Source organism: Varroa destructor, unplaced genomic scaffold (assembly GCF_002443255.2).
Source record: "Varroa destructor unplaced genomic scaffold, Vdes_3.0 BEIS01000004.1, whole genome shotgun sequence".
Lineage (NCBI taxonomy): Eukaryota > Metazoa > Arthropoda > Arachnida > Mesostigmata > Varroidae > Varroa > Varroa destructor.
In genome coordinates this window covers 29469602-29492768 of record NW_019211457.1, presented here as the reverse complement: position 1 = coordinate 29492768, position 23167 = coordinate 29469602, and the positions used below count along the sequence as shown (strand labels likewise).

The 23167-nt window shown below is 40.8% G+C and overlaps 1 protein-coding gene across 14 annotated transcripts in view; it reads right to left on the bottom strand.

The window, feature by feature from the left end:
• The window catches only part of LOC111249489 (neuroligin-1-like), a 67413-nt gene that overhangs the window by 14272 nt on the left and 29974 nt on the right, over positions 1 to 23167 (bottom strand). For 11 of the 14 annotated variants that reach the window (XM_086986604.1, XM_086986599.1, XM_086986600.1 and 8 more), the window contains 12 exons: positions 17870 to 18197; positions 16146 to 16323; positions 15233 to 15355; positions 8951 to 9103; positions 8504 to 8559; positions 6110 to 6239; positions 4386 to 4519; positions 2779 to 2888; positions 1787 to 1919; positions 1401 to 1463; positions 672 to 832; positions 342 to 515 (listed from right to left, as the gene is read on the bottom strand). In XM_086986604.1, coding sequence (XP_086842730.1) covers positions 342 to 515; positions 672 to 832; positions 1401 to 1463; positions 1787 to 1919; positions 2779 to 2888; positions 4386 to 4519; positions 6110 to 6239; positions 8504 to 8559; positions 8951 to 9103; positions 15233 to 15355; positions 16146 to 16323; positions 17870 to 18097 — 1643 coding nt within the window. In that variant the 5' untranslated portion in view covers positions 18098 to 18197. Of the gene's footprint in view, positions 1 to 341; positions 516 to 671; positions 833 to 1400; positions 1464 to 1786; positions 1920 to 2778; positions 2889 to 4385; positions 4520 to 6109; positions 6240 to 8503; positions 8560 to 8950; positions 9104 to 14495; positions 14580 to 15232; positions 15356 to 16145; positions 16324 to 17869; positions 18198 to 23167 lie in introns of those variants that run through there. The other 3 variants (XM_086986606.1, XM_086986611.1, XM_086986612.1) reach the window with 3 other exon arrangements.

Here is a 23167-nt window from a genome sequence, read left to right as displayed (position 1 = left end):
AAATGTTGTGCCGCACTGATGATGTGTAACAAACGAGCACGACCGGTATCTGCGGGAATTAAAAGCTCTTAGCTTAATTATAGATATAGAACGTGTTTAGATTAATCTAGTAATTAACGCCAGTTCTGTTTCCGTTTCTGCAGCAAGGCGGACTGTGACTTCGCTATACGCAATGGGATAATGAATTTGTGTTTTTTTTGAAAATTTCTGCTTAATGTGGAAGTAGGTATACTATGAAGCGGTGAGTCAAACATACCTGCAAAACTGTCCCTGAGTACGTCTCCTTTTAGAGAAGAAAAAAAAAAGAATTTTGCGATAAGTTGTGCACTATTGCAACATACCTCTGCGTCGTACGAAGTGGTAAGCCAAGAAGATAGAGTAGATCGCGGGGAAGCGCGTCCGAGGCTACCGGGCTACAGGTGGGGCTCGCTTTGGTTGAAGGAGACGTCCGTGAAGTACAGCCCGGCTCACTCGGAGGAGCGAATACTAATAAGTGCGTTGAGGCCCGCGATCGACTAACGAATTCAACACGATGTAAGGCGAAATATATAATATGATAAACACGTTCTATTTCCAAAAAAAAAACCACCAATTGAGCTGTTTTTTGAATCCTGTTTAGTTGAAGGACAACAAAAATGATTCAAATTTGTAAAATAAAACATGCAACTTACGTGATCTGTACAGCCTGTGAATGCAGGACGCCTGTTTCGATCATGGGTGCTACCACGGTCCCGTCCGCTAAAGCAGCCGCTGCCTCAGATAGAATATCGTGATGTGTCGGCGTACTGCGACTCCAATCCGTGTACTCGTTCGCAATCGTCAGGAAAATTTCCTAACGGGGCAGCCAGCCATACAAGTCAGAAGAGAGTATTTACATCAATGGAATTATGTATAAGATACAAACGTTCGCCGTACTGCCCAGCTTCTTGTACTGGCTTCCAGGGTCTTTGGACCAGAACTGTTAATGTTCCACCGTCGCTGATTATATATATGCGTATACATTTCATTTCCAGAAATTTTCATTTTGCTAAGTTTTGAGCCCGCATTGCTTACTCGGTAAAGTGTTTTCCCAACTATTACGATGTGTACGTTTTGTAAATTCGGAACAAATTGTTTTTCGTAATCGTGCGCTTTTTTTTCCGTTTATTTTGGCACAATCTCGTCGTATGTTTGTCGACTTTGTAGAGGAAGAAGAGCTAAAGCACCGAAGCGCGATGATTCAAATATGAAAGCTACGTCACCTGGCGTCCGGCTCACGTAATCTTTATGAATAGGAAAGGAAGCGTCTCACATGCAACCTGGCGATATAGCTGAAGTTTGCTTCGGGTAAAAAAGCAAAATTTTCTCTATCGATTATATGTTCCGTAATAATAATAATAATAATAATAAAATGTACTAACCTGTTGGTGGTAGTCATAGGTATTTCTAACAAGCGTTCGAATGAGCCGCTCTTTTAAAATAGCCTGAAAAGCGAAACGCCATAAAATCAGCCGTTACTTATCTAGATCGAAAAAAAAAACACTCAAATTAAAGCCTGTTACACAAAGAATATTGCAATAACTTTGCCATACTTTGGCCACGAAGGGTAGAGAAATAAGGGAAAAAACGCAGCAGAAAACAGAATTATGGCAATGATGTAGTACGTTCGCCGTATCAAACTCGTTTGAAGTAAATCATGCTACTGGAGCTTGCTTAGGTATGAATTGTATCGGCGGCATAAGATTTCAGCGACAGCCGTGATGGACTCGTCGTGAAAAAAAAACAACACTTCTTTTCCACCACTCACCTCTATCCCGTCTCGGCGTTCCTCCACGGAGAACAGTGGTAATGCGTCCCTCGTAGTTACCCCTAAGAGAAGATCGTGATCCGAAAATGGCGACTGCGACATAGCCGTCCGAATACCCCCAGCTGATATCACACTACAGTGGGGAAAGCGAGAAATAAAATTTGTTGGATAAATTTAATGATGCCGTGTGCATAGTTCTGCTATAAAATATTTGCACCTAATAATGCACGCAGCTGTTATGGCAAAATGCCCAGGTGTATTATGTTTGCATCTCAGTACGTGTCATCCAAAGATCATTTTTTAAGCTTCGAAGCCGAGACACCTATGCATCGAATAACGTAGATAACAAAAGAGCAAGAAAACTGTAAGGTATTTTACCGAGATACATTTGTGTAATCGACGATACGGTACACGCTTGTAGTGGTTTTAGCCTAATGTTATTTTTTATCGCGCAGCGAAGAGAGCACTGGACGCTGCTATAGCTACATTTGTTGGTCTCAGCTCAGGATCGTCAGCTCTAGTACTTCAAGCTAAACAAACGATTTTAACCCAACTCATGTAGACTCTATTTGAAAAAGAAAGCTGAACCATTCAACTTCGAAAGCACCCAAGCTAATTCACTTCTTCTAAAAGATTAGAAAAACTACCAATGACTTCTAATTTGACCGACTCAGTTTGTTGAACACTCAGACATCGCACTCGCCATTGTCCTAAAAATAGATATCAATCGAAATATACTACTAGAGGAACAAACCTAGATAATACCCCCTTGATTTGTATTGAAATGCAGATAATATAGTAGCTATTATCTTTTAGTAAAATATCAGTAAAATCTATTAAGCCCTTCTTCAGACGGTGTCAGCAAATGAAGTTTGTATAAACGTTAACGTCTCATTCTGTCAATTGATAGATTGTTCTATATTGACAACAAACAATTTTCGTATCATAAAGAAGATTCACTTTGCGTGCAAAATCATGAATGAGATGGAGACCTGTTATCAACGACTGGTCCAAATGGCCCGCAAAGGTAATCGGGTACCTCGTCTGGAAACCGCGACATTTCGACAAGCTCGTCGGCGCTCTTATGTCGAAGGCATTCCACCTGGAGTAAAGCAATAAAGCAATAAATAAGTGAATAAAACACCTATAACATTCACCTTGCATTTGAGATTGTATTCCTCGAGGACCCAACTGAACTTCGAAGGTATCATTGAAGATAGCCGTACACACGGACTCACCCACATTCTGCCCACAGCCATGCGGATTTACAGTTTATAGTCACTTGCTAGTTTGAGATGATTTATGGGGCGAGTTATTTGAGGACAAGGTCGACGAGTACGCAAAAGTAAGCACGAAAACAATCCTATGTGGAAGACGTCCTCACTACCTTCAACAACACATTCGACACCTTTTGCATTGCAGGACATTACGGCGACCGACCCGTTTAGCGGATACTGCGAATGGCTTATTTGGTATCGGAGAGCGGAACCATAACTTTTCCCCCAACCGACCACCATAGCACTCCTGGCTGTCGATATAAAGTATACTATCATGATCATGTTATCTCGTAAATCGCAAAAGGTCTGCAGTGCGAGCAGTTTTGTAGTTTCCCACAACTGGCGGGCATCCAGTCCAACATTGGTTCTTGGGTCAGCCTGCTTTTTCCGATAACATCGACGTCATTAAACAGATCATCAATGTCCTGCGCAATAGCAACCACACTGAAGCGAGCTGCCCAGGACCTTTCCGCCGTTATCCCTGCAGGCAGGGTTGCCTGAACCTTTCCGTTTCAACTGAAGCGCTGCTAGAAGAACCGAAGTAAAGCACTTCAAAAACTTTACTAGCTACAGTGAAGCTTCAAAGGTGTCGCAGGTTGTGGCCTTTGCATTTATTCATTATGGAGTTGAGGCGAAAAATCGGACCAGGGACAAGCACTATGCGGTTGAACGTAGAGCACAATAGGCAAAGGCTTCTATTATGAAGTCAGTGTGTGGCGAGGTATGCTTTCATACTTGCCATCGTGCTGAGAGACATCCGCATTTACTAGTTATTTGTCTAATGTTGTAAGTTTATGTTGCTCTAGTGGAGGGAAGATCCGGCGCAACTTCTGCTAGTAATTAGTAACCGTCACAGAATCAAAAAAGCTTAATAGTTGAAGGCGGGACGTGCGCGGACAGAAGTTTTGTTATATCTAATAACAGTTTAGGTTTTGTTATTTTTTCACGCAACATGTCTCCTAAAGACGTGAACCTTTATATATGTTTATATATGACTCATTCACATTATATATATAATATTCGAAAAAACAAATGGGATCTATGCAACAACGATCTCGATAGGTTTCAGTGAACGCTTATTAACTCTGTTGCTCTTATTAGCGACCTTCAACATATTAATTTGCTACCTAATCCAGCCCAGAAGGTCGCACGACAAGATGAACCTATATGCCGAAATATACACATTTGACAATCGTCTATTACTCTACGTTAAGCAATAAGATCGTTACAGATCGGATTCGATTGATTCAATGCAACCTAATCAATCGGTACGTACGTGAGGAAAGAATAGTAAACATTAGTTAGCGAAAAAAGGTGCTTACCATGGCCCTTGGCCGAGTTGGACACGAGAGACTTTGAGCGAGTTGTGTAGCAAATCGCTGCATATTAACAGACTGACAAAGCGACCATGGCGATAGGGCAGAGCCGGACATGAGGGCCACCGAGCGAAACAGATCTGTCAAAAGGAAAGCATGCTTTATTGGGAAATATAATATTTTTTTGTAAGACGACAGAGTAAACTAGCAGATTTGTAATGTCACAGTGAATGATATTAGGGCAAAGAAGGCAATGAATACGATCGTAAAAAGTTACCCAGAGCGAACATTTAATTTACTTATGAAATGATAAAGCGAATGAGCTACATATTATTAAAAGGAATCTGGGCTCAACATTTCTTGGGATTTCTAAATTTAAAAAATATTGACTGAGTTGAGCCTAGCCAGCAAACATCCCCTAGCAGCAGCTGTTCGTTACTCTTCTCATAGGCGCACGTGTACAATATACAGTATGATGCCATTCTACAGATAAAGCAGTATCGACCAATATCGCAGTAAACATCACGCTAATAGGCACGACGTACTTCGAAATTTTTCGAGTTTACCGCTCGGTTGTAGCAAAGACATCGACAAAATGTTGCGCAGTTTAGCCGTTGACACCTATTCTATGGGAAGCCAAGTGACAGAGACTGCTCGTTCAGAGACAAGAGAAACTCGCCGAAATGGAAACCATGTGAATCGTCCTTCAAAGCGTAAGTTTCCTTTTCTATATATGTACCCGAGCGGTGCGAAACTAGCGAGCGTGCATTTAACGTAACGGGAGCACGGTAGCGTGTAACGCTGCTTCCGCCGCTTGTGGAGTGAACAAACTCCACCCTGCTAGGAGCATTCCTGAACGCGACGTCCAAAGATGCACAAAGGGAACGCAGTTGTTTTGAGGCGTCAGGAGCATCACGCCTTCAAGGGCAAATATACGAATACGCACATAAGGGGACCAATTGTACATACAGGTGGGAACAGGAGCTGGTCGATGCGTTGGACGCCCTAGAACTTGCGAAAAGCTGTGTAAACCATGAGCTCTGACGCAGAAACGGACGAAAGTGTAGACTTCTAGTATGTTTTGAGTTGCGCTCCTGAACAGCCCCTATAAAGGTTCAATGACGACAGTGCCGTACACTGCCTGTTGTAGCCTTGCAATTATTGTTATTAGTGCTAGCGTTATAGGAGAAGCGTAAGGTAGAACATCAACTATATCGTTTACGCATATAACTTTATATATATATATATATATATAAGCATATTTATGCTATAGAAGTCTTCAATGGATCGAAACGTTCGAATTATTCTTTAATAAAATTCTCAGTATTACTGACTGAGTACGTATTTACGCTTCCAGTATTTAAATTACTCTTTTATTATTTAGTATTTAAATTTAATTAAATTATTTATCTCTTGTCGGTCCATGTGCCGTAGTTTTCAATCTTCAACACACTAGTCCTTCGTCCAAAGATCAATTTTTATGTTTTATTCGATACAACATATCTGCCTTTTGTTTACTTCAACACTCACTAAGTTCCTTAACGTAATTAATTATGAAAATTTACGACACTGGCAGATTCGCGCTTGCGAATAGAGAACGTAAAATTATTTTGTAGGGATAACGAGGACAATTTCCAAATCTTACACTAAAGGATAACTGAATTAATATCAAAGTTCGAAGTGATGTAAAGGTGACTAGCTCAAGTTTAGTGTAGTACTGTTTCACTTACCTTTAGCAAAAGGGTACATGGCTAGAAAGTGTGCGAGCGATGACACTTTTCCGTGACCAAGAAGAGTAACTCTCGTATGGTCTCCGCCAAATAAGTCGATATTGCGCTGAATCCAATGTAGAGCTGCAACCTAATAGAAATCACCGCAATGGTAGAAAAAGTTGAAGTTTATTACCTAAACGATAGAAATACAAAAACAAATAACTCCAATGCGTTTCACCGTCAAATAGTTGGCGAAGCCTTGCAAGACTTCAACCTTGGTTCTATTCTGAAGGTACAAGAAGTGATACCCAAAATTCAAGGCTACCATTTGATTTATGAGAAAAGTTGAAAGATATAATAAATCACTGCTAATTCGTACGCTGGTCTTTTGCATTCATTTGCAAAGAATTGTGTATGAAACGTGTATGGGTTTATTAATGGAGAGCACAGGCAGCAGCTTTAAAAAATTCTACGGCAACTTGAAGCATCAGATATGTAAACCTATAGATCACCACATTCATAACCATGGGGTTTCGTATTCAATCAGCGGTTCAGAAATTGTAATTTCGCAAGTTCTTAATAATAATAATCCTTCAAGTTCTTAATATCAGCTCACCGCATCGTTACATTCGACCACATCGAAAACCATTATATTTTCTACCAGTGATATTGTACTGTATATTCGAGACAGGATTTACCGTATAACAAGCAACAGGGCGGTGGCGGGACTCGTACTGAAAGGCCTGATGCAAATAATAATAGAGTCAGCTTATCAAAACAATGCCAGAATAAACGTTGACTTTCCGTAGCAATAATTTGAGCATAGTGTACAGATGTATTTATAATTTATACCATGTAATAAGCAGAAGTGCTTCAAACACTGCAGAAAAGTTTATTCCCAAAGGAAAGAAGGGACGAGCTGTGTTCTTCAATGGCCTTAACTATTGGATAGTAACTCGTCATCCTTTGGTTAATTAGACCTGTATCTGAAAAAATATTCCAAGGAGTTGTAGGTATCCTTATGCCGTGGAGATTCTAACAATGTTAACATCAAGAACTCTCATGAATTTTGACACTCAGTTTGCCCAGACCTCTCCTGTCCTCTGTCCTCCTACCAGATCCTGTTTCGAACATATCTACTTCAACGTGCGCTCTAGGAAAGACATGCTGTTCTGATGGAACCTTATGTAACATTGGCGAACGTAGCAAAAAACCTTTAGACTGGATCATCTCCGCTCTAAAAGAAGGTACCTTAAGCCTTTGCTGAGAGGTGTAGTTAAGTAGGGCCTTTTATGTATTTAGCACAAATCCTGACAAATTACCAAATATAAACGTATTAACAAATTCAAAAACTACCATGAGGCACTTACACGAGTACCGTTTTAAACATTCCGTGTATGACGTGTCTACTACAATTTACGTGTCAAGCATTGCTGTGTTTAATGGTCATAAAACGAAAGCGTTAGTTCTTGTCTAAAGATGTGTGCTTTTATGTCATTCAAAGTGATCCGTGCGGATAGTTAGCTGTACTTCGTAATTAATTCGAGGTATACTTAGAATAGTTAATGCCCTTCCAGCATCGCTACATATTGGATGCATTTGCTGAAGTAAATTCAATTCGCTTTCGATTGGCAGTTGGGATTGTCCCATCGAAAAACCTCAATTTTACTACACAGCTATCAATGCATGTACAACCCCGTTCAGTTCTCTATTATATTGCATCAAGTGTCCTATTATATTTAGCATACTTTATTATCTCTGTTTATACTTATATTATTTAGTTAGATGCTTTAGACTTCAAACGTAATTTGCTAGCCAAATCGTTAGGTTGCTGGAACTGTTTTGTCTAAAAAATACTTTTTTTTTTTTTTTTCAAATTTTCATTAAAAAATCGTTCAGGCATGGCATGCGAAGCTTAAAATAAAAGCTAAAATGACACGGTCGCCAATTGATCGCAATGTCTCGCCTACTACTGACTGCGTAGCCGATTGCAGAAATCGTGATGAAGTGTCTGACCTATAAAAACATATGACATTGGCTAGGAACACAACTAAGAATATACTTTGGAGAGTGGAAATTGAATGGTCTTCTGGCGTAATTCCCGTGTAGTCATGAACGAGCCACGTTATCGTAAACGTTTTACTTAATAACAAGGGTGACAATGACGGCATGCTTGTGTTATTTTTTCATACGATTTAAGAATGGGTCCAACGTGTGCTATCAGAATATTTGTTTTGTTGATGGCGTTTCGGGGTGTGACCTATTGAATCAGAAATGCCATCAAGTAGAGACTGTTTCCCGTCGAAACTTAGAGTCACGAATGCAATAACAATATATTAAGTGTGAAAATACTTCCCGAAATAATGTTTAGTGTCAGGCCTACTAACCCGATCTGTATTTGGTTTAACAAACCTGATCAAGCAGAGCGTTGTTCGCCCTGGATGCTTCATCCATTGCTGGAAAAAACCCTGTAAAAAAACAACGACAAAATAGTCAGAAACCCACGTTCAGAGTGTGCGGGTTACACAGATACAGCTCCTATCTTAATCGGGTATGACAATATGAAATTACATCATTTATGTGTTGGCATCTAGAAATAAAAGACAACCATTGTTTTAGCATGTATAACTTTGAAACCCGAGTACAAATTGCTTTGTCAAGGCCCGTGCATAGGAAAAGTAAATAAAAATCTTGCTTATTTTTAGGTATAAATTTTAGTTCACGCTATTTTCCTTTACTAATTACCCAAGCAAAGCATTATAGGATGAGGCCACAGCTGCCCCATGCCGTCGCTTAGGTGATTGTATTGCGACGATTGAACTAGTATTTCAGTAGACTAACAATCCTACAAACAAGTACCGAGTACGCCAAGTCTAAAGTTGAAGGTGACAATTAGAGCGTGCGTTGCAGCTGCCAATGCGGTGGCATCCAGAAGGGCGGCTCCGCCCCACTCTAAGGAAGAACCTGCGGCCAATGCGAGCACCGGCAACTTCCCGTGTTCTGTCCGCCCCACTGTAACATGCGAAGTGTGAAACTTGATAAAATTGTGGACGTACATTTTGTATACAGATAACTTCAGATGATAGTACCAATAGTTACAGTAGTAGTAGCATTAATAACAAGAGGAAATAAGAATACGACTAACCAATAACTATAGTTAACATGCAATCAGGTGTCAAACAAAGCGAAGTCAGTAACTATGCCGTACTGGTACTGACGGCATGCCTACATTTCTATGTTTATACAATTTCTAGGCTGCATAATTTGTACGAACCGATTTTTTTTTTTCATTTTTCAATAGTTCGCCCTACATCGTATATACGAAGGCGTCTGAAAAATATTTTTTGCCACGATTTGACCGCGATATTAGAATGAAACAGGTTCTGTAACACTTTCAAAATTAGCTGAAAGGCACGAAAATACAGGGCAAAAAATAAATCAGGCCAGGATCAAAAAATGATCACCATATGATTTCTTGAATGGACAAACGTTGGGTCCAGAAAGACAATCAGAAGCGAAGTCCGACAGCTCGTATAAAATCAGTGGATTATTCAGTTTGTTTTCCAAACAGCTAGAAAACAAACATTACAGATAGGTTCCTCATGAACGCTGGGATTAACGAAAAGAGTGGGCGTCAAACATATCGGTTACAGTTATGTGCCTATATAAAATGCCGTTTGGAGGCATACCTTATATAGGTGTTTTTTTTTTTTGGGATCTCTGTTTAGATCTTTCCGGGAAGACCGAGCCATATAGTCTACCCCAATGTCTTAATAAGCAGACAGTATTTTAGATTAGCAGCTTATGATTTCAACTACTTTTATAAAAATAATCAGGTCCGATAATGATTCAAATGTAATAGGAATAAGTTTTAAATTGCAAAAAAACCGAACGGACCAAAAAATATTACGATGCATACGATGTCCTTTACCTAGTGCTAATTTAAGGCGTGCCATAGTAGAATTTGTGTGCAGGCCTGCATTTGACGTTATATACTTATCATTGCAATGCAAGCATTAGACGTAAACTTTATCTGTAACATGGACAAATATACGTGAACCAATAAAAAATATCTGAACCAATCATGACGTAATCAAAAGAAATTATTATCGTTGCTCTTGCCGCTGCGACTGTTAAAAGCAACTGCTTTCTTTTTCGGTGCTCGTTTACTCATAGCGACACCATACGTCCTTTTTGTGTCCACGTTCTTTCTATCTTGACAGTCAGCATCGCCACTTAATCTCTTGGACAGCAAAGCTATCTCGAAGCTGGCGACAACCCGAACCTCCTAAATATCGAGAAGGTCCTCTTAGCGGCCTCTAATCCCTACCTAACCGGGTAGCAATCGCCTGTCTACGTTCCCATGACAACATAGCGACACTCGAAAAACCCGTAACGAACGCATTTACCAGGACGCAAGACGACCAGGCTCTTAAGCAGCCAGACGTCTTGGATATAGTAGATCCTAGATGACAGATGACACCGACATTAAACGACGTCAGCAATCGGTCATTGCCAGTGGTCGGTCGGTCCGTAAAAGGACATTGCCGCGGTTACCAATTGCCGCTTCAGCTTTGCAAGGAGAGCTATCGCGGATAGATGTACCAGTGGGACCGAATAGCTAAGGTGCGTACCAAAAACAGATGGCCGAATACCTTTGTGCCGTCTGCATATCTTTGGTCGGAGGGCTTTCCTAGAAGGATTACTCAGTCAAACTTCAGAAGATTGCTGCGGTTTAAGATTCAAGCAAACTGTAGCCGAGAGGTGGCGCCGTAGTAGCGTTTTTGCCTACTGAACTTAGGCATACCTTAGAAGGTGGGCTCTAGGTTTGTTTCGCACTAAAAGGAGCCTGAAGGTTAGCATCGAATTAATTTATTATGTACTTGCCGTCACTCTCTACGGCCTTATACTATCTTTGAGTTATTTAGTGAGTTTTCCGGAGGTCTTCCAGAGTCGTGCTGATGAATTTGTGCAGTCGATTTTTGAGACTCTCTTTTTTGTAACTGTAATTGGAAAAGACCTGGAAAACATAGTGAATATAAAATTTTTCAACTCAAACCCTTGCAAGGAAGCTTTAACGGTCTTTGCCATGCGTAGCCTCGCACTGTCGGGAAAAAAACATGGCTTTTCCTTGTTCGTAGAGTATTCTATGTTAAATAACGTAGTTGACTCGATGCATCCTCACAGCTCGTTTTGTTTTCCTCAAGTATTTTCCAATATGGAAATCTTTTACGCAGACGCTCATCATGCCGCATCAGACGTCATGGTCTCTTGGGATGGAGATTCGGTTTAATTCGAATGTTGGTTACATTTCCCGAAGCGAAGCATTCTTTTTTCCTGTATGCATGTATACCTCTCCTTAGTCGTAACACTTCTCTGTAAAAAAATTTAACTATCGCTGGTAGTGTCTGGTGCTGATCGAAATTTTGGGAGACGATAAAAAAACATTCCTTTCTTGTATTCTTGGATAAATTTATAGGGCAGGCTTAGGCCCCTAATTCTTCATTAAATATCATGGATTCAAGATAACTACTGATAACCATATGACTGTAGTTTATCGTCGTTGTTAATTGATAATTTGTTAGCCACTTGTCTTTCTTTAAAGGAGTTTTTTAGGCAATCTTTGTCGACCTCGGCTGGCTGATCAAGGGAAGGTACGTTATCAAGCTTCTCTGATCGCTTTTAAGCAGTCCTTTCAAATAGAGAGTCCACACTAAACGCAGTACATATATCTCGGACTAAGTCGACACCTTTTGATCCTATCAAAGGGCAAAATGCAATGACTAAAAAACGCATTTTTACCACAAATATAAAGTTTTCGTATACAATATAATATTACATAAAAAAGTAAACAAGCAATTTCGAAGTATGAAGGATCATGAAGTAAACATATGAGTTACATATCTTTCGTCATTCTTATGAAGTGGATATTAGATTAATGTACAAATAATACGTTAACTTACGATTCAAACCTATAGTAACGATTCTAACCTGTAGTATAAAATAAATAAATAAAGCAAATAAATTTCCTAAAGGTTTCAGGAACAATATAAGCATATGTAGATAACATCACCAGCAGGATAAAGACAACAGATGAACAAGTTAACGAGACTATGAAAACAGCAACAATCAACATTTTCTATCTCGTCTCAAATCGCCATTGGTTTAAGTACGCAATACATTTCTATGGACCAAAACACGTAGAAATCAGAAATAAGACCACGGTAAAACCGGGCATGCGTTCCAACTCAGCCACCGTCGTTGATTGTTTTGCACGGGGGCTAAAACCCGTACACCCACACCATTCCCGAACGTATTATGTACAATGACCATCAGAGGGCGAGCTCGAAATGGAAGCGCTCACTCGCTCCCGCAAGCTAGCACAGCTGAGAAGCCTAAAAGGCGGCCGCCAGTAGCAACAACAATAACAACAGCGTCTCCACCCGTTATCTTCACAAAAGGAAGCCATTGCTTTATTTCTAGTATTTCGCTGTACAGTCTGCACATACACATACTCACGGTTCGTTCGTATAAATATCTATCCCTTTTCACCAGCCGCATCCCCCGTCAGATATCTCTTTCTAGGGCAAATATGATGGTAGCGACGCTCCTATACTTTTGGGCAACTCAGCTTCATGCACAGGCACTTCATATTACATGCACAAGCGGACATTGCCGGCCAGTCGAGCTGTCTTTTTCTTTTCTGTCGTTCCGATCGTACGCTTGCTCGCATTTATAGTACGAGGCAAATGATGCATTCCTCAGCAGCACTACGAAGATCTATTCGAAGCATGGGCTGCTTGCCAATCCACAGCAGACGTTCGACGACCGTGAAAAGCTCCCGTAACTCGCATGTGGGCGCCGCAGAGGCGCTAAGGAAAAGAATAATAACATGATACAAGCCACAGTTATAGTACCCCTAGAATCTATGCATGCCATGTGAGATACTTTCGCAGGGTTGAAAAAAGGGGGAAGACGTTTGGGACCCAAATTGATTCGACAATCGAAACGCTCGCGCTGAGCATATATCTCCGACCAGCCAACTGTGCTACCCGTAGAGTAGAAACCCCATAGATCTACCGAGTATGTTCAGCATTTTAAATGAAACATTGGGTAAGTAGAGGAAATTACCGTAGCAAATACTGCAAATGGTTTCACTAGTGGTGAGGCTGAGGATCACAGAAAAGAAGATAAGAAGTAGAAAAAAATTAGAAAAGCCGCGCCACGCGAATGATCAGAGACCTACGCACCGACGGACGCTAGTTGAGCCCCTTGGAGCGCGAGTTCAGCTAGCTACCGTTTGACAGCGATGAGATCCAACAAGCTCGGCGATACCAGCCCCGAGAAGTCTCTGAAGTCCGAAGCCTGATGCGTCCTCGTGCTCGTTTCCGCTACGATGGACAGCAAGGATGAATAACTAAGGCTACCATGACACGGGTGGTAGTAGCAGGCAGTCAGTAAGTGAGCCTTCTTTCTCCTCTTTTATTGCTTCAGACACAGCAGCGTCGACCCAGTAACAATCTCGGGGTAGTAAGCGAGATGTGCCGGGTCGGTTTGATTTGGAGCGGCTTAGTAAAGTTTATCCAGACCACGGCAAGAACGCTGGGTAATTCACTGGGTTGAGGAGTATCTAGGACCACTGTCAACTACCAAAAGAAGAAAAAGCAAAATGACACTAAGCGACGTCGTCGACAGAAGCAGTAATAGTTGTCGACGCATCTAGTGATACGTTCCGATACGTTCGACGTTCCAATCAAAAAGGTCATTATAGATAATAGCTCCCAACGTTAAACCGTACCAAGCGGACGAAAATGATTATACAGTTGATTGTAAAGGTTGCATCAGCTGTAGCGCTGGTTGTGAGAACACAGAGGAAAACGGAACATTGTCCGGCGTAGAGGACCACAAAGTTTCGTTTAGACTAACGATTTCTACGTACAGATACGTATGGTATACAAAACGATATTCGCGGCCGGGTGAAGCGCTGGGTAAAGAAGCTACGGTCCATCGTTAATTACTAGAACAGATTATGCCTAAGCGAATAGCAGCCTGATATCTGTCATCCAGGTATTGCAGTTGAATCTGTTGAGCACCACTGATAGGTTTTTGTCGCCTTTTGCCGCTGTCCGTCCAGCCAGCATCTTTTTGAGGCTTTGCGCAGGTCTTATCGCTAAATGTGCCAGCTCTATGGGACACAGAGTTATTCTTCGTCAATTCTGTGACGCCTAGATTATATGGTCACAATATAATCGAATATCAATTATCAATGAATCACGTATTATTAGTCAAGAAAAGCACACGACTAAAATAGCAAAGGCTTTTTTGTGGATAATCGTCACTCTGTCGTACGATAAGTACTCAGAGTCGCGATTCTTGCACACAGCCTTGCAGTGCATTCCGCCACCTTGCACTTGACGCTTCCGACAATTGTCCACCCTTGTCGTTCCCGATCTCTGTTACTGCGTCAAGGCTTAAACCATCAATCTCCTATAAAAAAAAAAAAAAAAAACTTATTGCGTCAAGGCTTAGACCATAAATCTCCTATAGAAAAAAAACTTTCTACTTATCGCGTCGAACAATCCCGTCACTTCAAATATTTCAGATTTCACATCAGTTGGCTGCTGTCTAATTTCTCGAAATGAATCTTTTACCCACCTCTTTGTAATATAAGCACGCGTTTAAGTTAACAGTTTAATTGAGTGGTCTGTGTCACGTTCTCCTTTCCTATTAACTTCCTCCACCACTATCACGAACTATAAAATATTAAGCTATAGTGGACTAAAGCCATCCAATAAACTTCGTTTTGGATTTAGTTCAGATCAGAGGCGTCCTATTGAAGTACCTATAGAAACTTATCTCAACCTACGAGCCAACCAAGATTAAGTTTATTGGTCTTTGTTTTGTTTAAAAGTTGATGCTCTGGTTGGTCTTAAGTTGGTGGAGGTATCATACTTTATCTAGGCAATTTTACAGGGTAACAGCTGCTGCTACTGCTGCGCACTCAATCGAACACAGGCTTAGACTTCTTCGTTGCTAACTATATGAATCACGAGCTATGCGTATAGACCCAGATCAAAAGCATCTGTGCTGCTAACTACACCGATACACAATACTTTCTGTGTGTAAGAGATCCCCTCTTACCGGAAGCCGGGGCAAAAATGTTGAGATACAGACAATCTTCATTTTGGTTATCCTGAAGGAAGTCCGCCATCTGTGGCCAAGGCGACCAGCTGCGATTGGTTGGCACACGTTCCCGGTCTTCATCTGTATAGGATAATAAGTAAACGGACATAGTATAGCCTTGCATAATAAGCAGCATTCGACGCGGTGCCTTGCGCGCCAAGTCTCTAGTTGAAAGAGACCAAGGGTTGCTGTTTCAAGTCCGCCAACGACACATACTACACAACCTATCTGAATGAAGAATATTAGTAATAATATGCAAGATTAGGCGCTTTTTATGGGAACGTGTGTGTGTGTGTGTGTGTGTGTGTGTGTGTGTGTGTGTGTGTGTGTGTGTGTGTGTGTGTGTGTGACAAAAATTTGCGCAAATACTAAGTTTAATAGAGATTTGGCTTCACCGTTCGCCTAGCGTATTGGATTAGAAAGTGCTTAGGAAATGTACGGAGCGATTTGTTAAATAATTAATTGTTCAAATTCAATAAAAAAAAAAAAAACTGTTTTTATCTTCGTACTGGAAAGTATGAACATACATAGGTAGATTTTTCTAATAATAATCTAATTTAAAAAAGCTGCACTGACTTCTGGGCTACAGATATTCGCCAGTGTAGACAGTCAATAAATTTGGATAATTAGAACTGTCACTGCACAAATAAAAATGCATAAAAAATTAATCAGTCATCTAGATACAAGAAAAGCACACAGCTTTTATTTGATTATTCCTTAGAATTTATACCACCAAACGATTCCAAGTTTTACAGTTTAGAGCTGGTTCAATTTTCGTCCCGTAAATAAATATCAACTAAGCGTGCGGGGAAACAAATTCACGAAGAGCAAGCACATAACCTAAAGCCTCGCCAGGCCGCTATGTCCTTACCTTTGCTGAAATAAGGCCTCTGTCGACTCCAATGAGGCGGCGTCTCCGGCGGAGGTTGAGGACAGCTGGGACCCCAATGGTCGGCTTCTCGAACGCCCTCCCAATGCGCTGGTGTCATCGGCGGTAAAAAACGCAACGAACCGACGGGAGGCGACGCGTACGGTATACCAAGGAATACCTGAACAGACGTGCGTGGGGTTGAAAAGGACAAAATCGAGATCAATAGGACACGAAAACGATCAGTAAGGGCTTGAGATTAAAAGTACTGGGTTTATATTAACAATTCAGCCGGAACCGTATAGCTGAATATGTGAAAGTTCGAAAGTAATACATCAACAATGGGCAGTGTATCAAAAATAAACAGAATTCTTCTGATTATTCCATGCACTAGTCATTCTATTGGTACAAAATGAATGCGCCGGTCGTAATTACAATGAAGTTAATATTTTATTGTGAATGACTATGGTTATTGATATACAAAGTTGTTATTGGCCTGCTTTTTTGCGTCCGGTTAGCAAATAATAAGAGTTACGGCTAGAAAGTACGGACATATAATTCCGCAGCGTGATCAGGGCATATCCAGTAGCTGAATACTGTGTAGGTTCTACAATTCGTTTTCGAGTTGTTTGGAGGCCTTTATCTTCTCTTTGCAAAGAAGATATAAAACCACTTTGATTCGAACTGGATCTCCATCTTATACGTTGTCAGCAAATCTAAAGGGCATCTATAAATAAACTTGAATTATATTTTTATGCTAGCGTTTTTCAAATATAAACTGCTCTTTACATATACAAATAAGGCCCAAAGTCTGTCCTGTACGATCAGGCTCTCAATTTCCCTATTTAATTATTCAAAATTAACACTGGAGCCTCCTGTCGGTGTTTGACCACAGTTAGCTTGAAGCGTACCTGTGCTGGAACTTTCACTATACCCCATTTCGTAACTTACTCCCCCTTAACCAAAAACGTATATTAAAAGGGTTCCTTGCTTGAATGGTTGGCCCTTTTCGTCCGCTACTCATGCAGCAAGTAACTGAATAATGACAAAAATTTCGAAGTATATTTAAAATTTATAATACGATTAATAGGAACTGTTGTAGCGTGCTAATTTGGCGTGTGAATGTAGCTTTTTACTTAGACGTGGGCATAATTATCGAAAATAGCCATAATAAATATTTTACAATGAGTACACGTTTGCGTAATCGTAGTCTAAACGTTATCAAAAATGCCAAAATACCCTAAATAAGTAATACTAGTTTTTTGCTTAGAATTGAAAAATCACTCGAAGAAGAAGATAGAACCTAGCTCGTATTTGCGTAATAGCAAAAAAAAACGTATACATCAACATCTCAAAAACTACAGAATATAGAGAAAAGCCTACGCTAACCAGTACGCACTACGTGACCTTAACAGCTAACTATGTTATAACACTTTCTTAGTAAGCCTCACAATTTGCAGGTTTGCAAGAACACCGAACTTCTCTTTGTCCTGTACAATATACAACAAGCTTTCTTATCAGTCAAAATGATCGAAACGCGAAATTGTCTAAAATCCTGTATTTCATATTATACATTACCTGACATAATAGCATGCCAATAGTAAAAAAGTGAGTAAACAACACATGCATATACAATTACATTATGTAGAGTTTTGACTGCCCTTGTACACGGACTCGTCGCCATTAAACAAGTGGCAGTATAAACAACGCTGTTGAACAATCCTCACCTCTACCGGCTGCAGGGCTATGTCGTGGAAGCGTCCCTGGGGCAGAACGACCCGGCCTCGGATTTTCCCGAACAGAGTTCGTATTACGCGTTCACTCTGTTTCCAGTCGGCAAAGTCACGTTCGAGTAGAGCTCGACTCTTGTTAACGAGACCTGCCAAAAGGAAGACGTACAATGCCAGAACAGCTCCATTTTCGCCCCAAAACGGTAGGCATTTTTGCCGAGCCATCCGCCCTACGCGGTGACGGTCCGCGGAGTCCGAACTCGTCAGTAATTCACATTCTTCGCCACCCCTGCTGAACTTATCGTCGCTAAACTCCAGTCAGAATCTGCGAACATTGCCGAGGAAAGAAAGCAGACAATGAGACAAACAATAACAACAGATGAGTACATGATTTTTGCTAGTATACTTCGTGCACCTGTATGCGCATACTTAAATGCTTCTGAGTTTTATGTTCCGTACTGCCGATAGGCACCCGGTTAGAGGTATTTGAATGCCATTTACTCGACGCATTTCTCTTGCATACAAAAGACACTGTCTCGAATAACGTACATATTTCGAGACTATTACAAGCCTATCTTTACCGAACGAGTCTGAAACGCTTGCGCTGTAATCGCTGAACTTGGACGAAATCAGCCGAAACTAAGGTAAAGAACTTAGATGAACCCTGGTAACTGCGATTGCATCTACTGGAAACAACGCGGCAACCTAGGTCAATTCAGTAAAGCAGTACAACTTTTATCCTCTCTAACTATTTACTATTAGGATTTGGGACAATATACAAGCGCTGAGGTACGGCAAGGGCAGTCGCGATTTGGGGACGACCGATGTGTATACGAACAAATGAAGCCCACTAGCGTATAAGGATATATATTTGTCGTACGAATGAATTCGCATACCCTGTGAAAAGGTTCATTATACATTTTAGAAAGCGTAAGCCTCAAAGTATGACTTTGGCCAGCAGAATATCAGAGAATACAATGCCGAATCGCAGAACACTGTGTTGCAATGACGAAAACGACGACAAAACTCGCAGCTTTAATAGCTATTTAATTGTTTTGCCATCACACCTCCCTATTTGATCTATAATATTTTTAGGAACTTGTCGTATTTGATGTTGTGACTCCGCTCGGCGCGTTTCTACATATAGCAAGACGCTTCGTCCACTATATTTAGCAGTGGCTGATTCACCGAATCAACTCTTCAGTAACAACAGTATGTCAGACCGGCAGATCAGATGTGTGCGTGCGCAAATCAAAACAAATACAGCAAACGACACGGCAATTAGTAACGAACGTCGAGATCTGCCAGTGCGAAGATTAGCCGTTGGGGCATGCGCACAAGATTATTTAGTTCTTTGCACTTCTTGAACTTCCAGCGGTCTACGGATGTCGCACTCTAAATGGCTCTTTCCTTTAGTCGGTTCAGATTAATACTTGAGCTCGTTCTTTACAGAATTTCCAAAGAAAAAAAAAAGGGGAACACGGTCGTCACAGGGGCTTTGGTTTTTTACTCCTATAGGTGAGAAAGTTGGGTTATTTGTTGATAAAATTTGGAAAAATTACCGCAAGCTTTGTTAAAAGGTTCCATTTCATAAGTACAGGAAGACAACAGAGTAATACTATTGCAAATGACAATATATAATTTTTTATTCCCGAAAAATTATATTCAGTTCAACTATAAAATGTATACATATCAATGTGTGAAATAATACACGTACGAAGTTCCGTCGATTAGTTTATTTGCGAGCAGTCGACAAAAAATTTCACACTTAGAAGTGCATACAAATCGATGCATGGTTTCGTAGTTGTGTTACTGTTAATAAAAGATATCTAGGAAGAAAATTTCCTCAAGGCAAATCAAGTAACGTTCACAGGAAGAAAAAATCACGACGCAGATACACAGCAAATATCAGATCTAGCGGCGACCACACAGTTCAAAAACAAAATAGAGTATCAGTCTCCCGAGTCTCTCAGTAGAAGTATATTTACGGTTTAAATGTTTGATGAAGTTTTCAGGATGACCTACTTCATACCTTCAGGTAGCTGCCTAGCGAAGTGAACCCCAATTCCAGGAGGATAACACGACCAAGCAATAAAGAACCCCTCAAGACTCTGTATCAGTTGTTGTGGTCTCGTTTGTCGTTTCAAGGCCCGAACACGTCTACCCACACAGCATCACCCTTCACTGCCGGCCCCCTTCAAGATGAAAGTGTTACGCTGAGTTCATGGGTAGGTAGAGAGGCATTACGCCGACCCCCATTGGCGCTCCTACACAATACGCACAAATGTGAAAAATCCTGAATATCAGGAAACGCTAGTACTGCTTTTGAGGACCGACGACGGGAACGACTTGCTATTCATCAAGCCAAGCGTTGATATATTGCTACATGAAAGAGCTCCAAAAGCGAAAACCTTAGCTAATACTACATCGTTTTTCTTTGCGTTCTGCATTGACATGGCATGAACCCAGGATACCGATCAGGAAACGGTCAGCTAATCAGCAAACACTATACGCTCCAGCAGCCCGTGCTCCTTTTTCTCGGCCAAACGAACAATTAATCCGTCAAAGGGCCGTTTGTGTGATTAATAAGTAAACGAACCCTTCCTGAGCGATTTAGGAGTAATAGTCGACACGTATTTACTTGGTCGTATAGCCCACGCCGAAAGCAGCCGGCACGACCAAGGAATCACTTAGCAGGACCTTAAATGCAAGCTGACAAAAGGACTACCATGGGCAATAGTTCCGGCTGTGCATTAGCATACACATGATAAAAAAGGACGCTCTTCAAAGCGGTCTTTGCCACTATTGGACTACAAAGTAAACCCTCATACAAATTCAGCGCCCAAAGTATTCCATCTCTCTAGTGACAACATTCTGCTGACGGTATGATCTCTAATGTAAAAAGAAATTTCTACTTACGAGTAAGACCCTGAAGCCACTGCACAGTTAAACTACCAGTCGAGGTTTACGTAACATATGAAACTAGATAGGACAATAAATCGAAGAAATGACTGTAAAAATCAATTAACAGTATCCTTGTAATAAATTATGAGGCGCTTGGAACAGCGTAATCTATGTGATTTACATGTATTTTCCGAATGTGTTTCCACAGTAGCTACAAACATGCGACCATTGCTGGTTCGTATTGGAAAATGGCTAATATGTTATTTCATTGGTTTGTTGGAGAAACCCCAGATAAGTTGAAACCTCCTATTAAGAGTAAGTTATTGCTACCATATGAAGGAGATCATTTCGAAAACTTGTTCACACAAATAATAACCGAAAGCATTGAACAACAAAAAAAAAAAAGACTATCAGATGCGTTTATTTTAGTATCTAGTTTAATCAAAACATCAGGCTATAGCTGCACCTCCCAAATATCGTGAACGGCTCATCCTCGCCATGGTCATTATTATTATTTTAATTTCCTTCTTCCTCCTGTTCTCCTTCTCGGGGTTTAAAATATCCTTTCTGAATTTAACTGGCGGCTCGTAGTGGTTCCGTAGCAGAAGCTTTAACTTATCCCAGTTTTAAACTGTTTACGTCGCTGCAGTTCCAATATGAAGTTCATATTCGTAAACCACTTGAATTTTTCGTATGTTTCATTACAGTTTGCCCGCTAATAGCCCAAGTATTTGGGTTAAAGTGATGTTTTCTTTATCGTGTCGTAAAGGTACTCTCCTCTCTTTTTTACACACTTGTTCTAGCGCTTTTCCAGTTTCGGGATAGTCATTAACCTAGCATTCGCGTTTCTCTCTCTGTCGTTTCTCGAAGTAAATAGATGGTGGGATATACTTCCCCACCAATGGTCCTTTTTAGGCTATGGGAAGCTCCGTCACACGGACTTAGATTGTGGGAGTAAGCGGGTTGCAGCCGGCGTAGACTATTCCTTTGTTTAATCCAGGAAGTTTCAATTAAGGGATGGCAATAAAGTCCAGTGTTGTTTATCAGGTAACTAGAGTGTGCGCCTTCGGTTGCCGTGCCACCGGTCAATGATTTTTTTTTTCAGAAACTTAAGATAGCAAGCTGAATTCACCGTTTTAATTTCGGTGAACGTCTTATATTAGGGGATGCCCCTGATATCCATTGGAAGTACTACTATCGGCTTACGCCCGACGCTACTCGACATTGCCGCCCAATCCGACCTTTCTCTAGAGCAACACCATTCTTTTGCCTGGCTTCTTTCTGGCTGGCACAAGATACTGAATTATGCTCTGTCTATGGCGCTCGTGTGCTTCCGGCAGGTTTTTGCCTATTAGAGTTGTGCAACTTGTACGTGAGATGTAGCACACGCACTTTCAATTGGTTTGGGGTCAACCCTTAAATGATCAATTCTTAGTTCGTTTCCGCCTTTTCGATTTTTGGGTTACAACTGTGTAATAAGTTATACGCGAAGTACCGGCTTGATCCGACATAGTCCTTACATTCTAAGTTCTGGTCTCATAAACGGTCTGTTCGATTGTGGCACGTTCGGTCGCTAGACCTCTTCGCTGGCATTCAAAACTCCAATCTCCTGCCTTCAAATATTGATACTATTCATGTACTATGTTTTTGCTCAAAGCCTCGTTCCTAGATGTTTTCATCAATTTGTGATAAATTTCTGAGCCGCTGTGGGCGTCGAACTTGATAACAAAATCAAAGGATGTTATTGTACCTGAACTAATTTATTCTGGAGTAAACTTAACCGATTTTCACTTACAAGTTCTTAGAAAATCAGACTATTTATCAGCCGAAGTTCTCCTTCTCGCAGAGCGTGATTCAAAAACTGTTCCATTTCAGAGTTGGCCAGATTAATAGTTTAACATGTAATTTTAAACTACTAATCTGCTAATACTAAAATATTATTTTAGGAATAATACTAAAACGCTAAGTAAAGGGTGATTTTTTTTATTAGATATTAGTAACGCCGACCGAAAAACCGCTGTGCTCATATTCGCTTCCCTAAATCGCGGGGGACCAGCAGTTCCCATATCGATAGACCGCAGTTTGCAGCAACTGAAAACTCGAAAAGCTTGTCTTTGGCAAATCAACAGCCGAAAAAGCAAGCGCGTTGTGAACATGTGGACGCTAAGAGGTGTTAGCTTTTATAAAAAGAAAAGTAGAGAGAGAGAGCGAATACTTAAGGGCTGTTTATCATTTAAGGAAAAAAAATGAACCAACCAAAACAACTCGGCGGGCAGATGACAGCTGATATGACTACCGATACTAAAACCTATTTGATCATGAAATCTACTATGGAGACTGAGTTTCAAGTGGACAAGAGTGCGTTACTGTACATAAGCCACTACAAGCTTT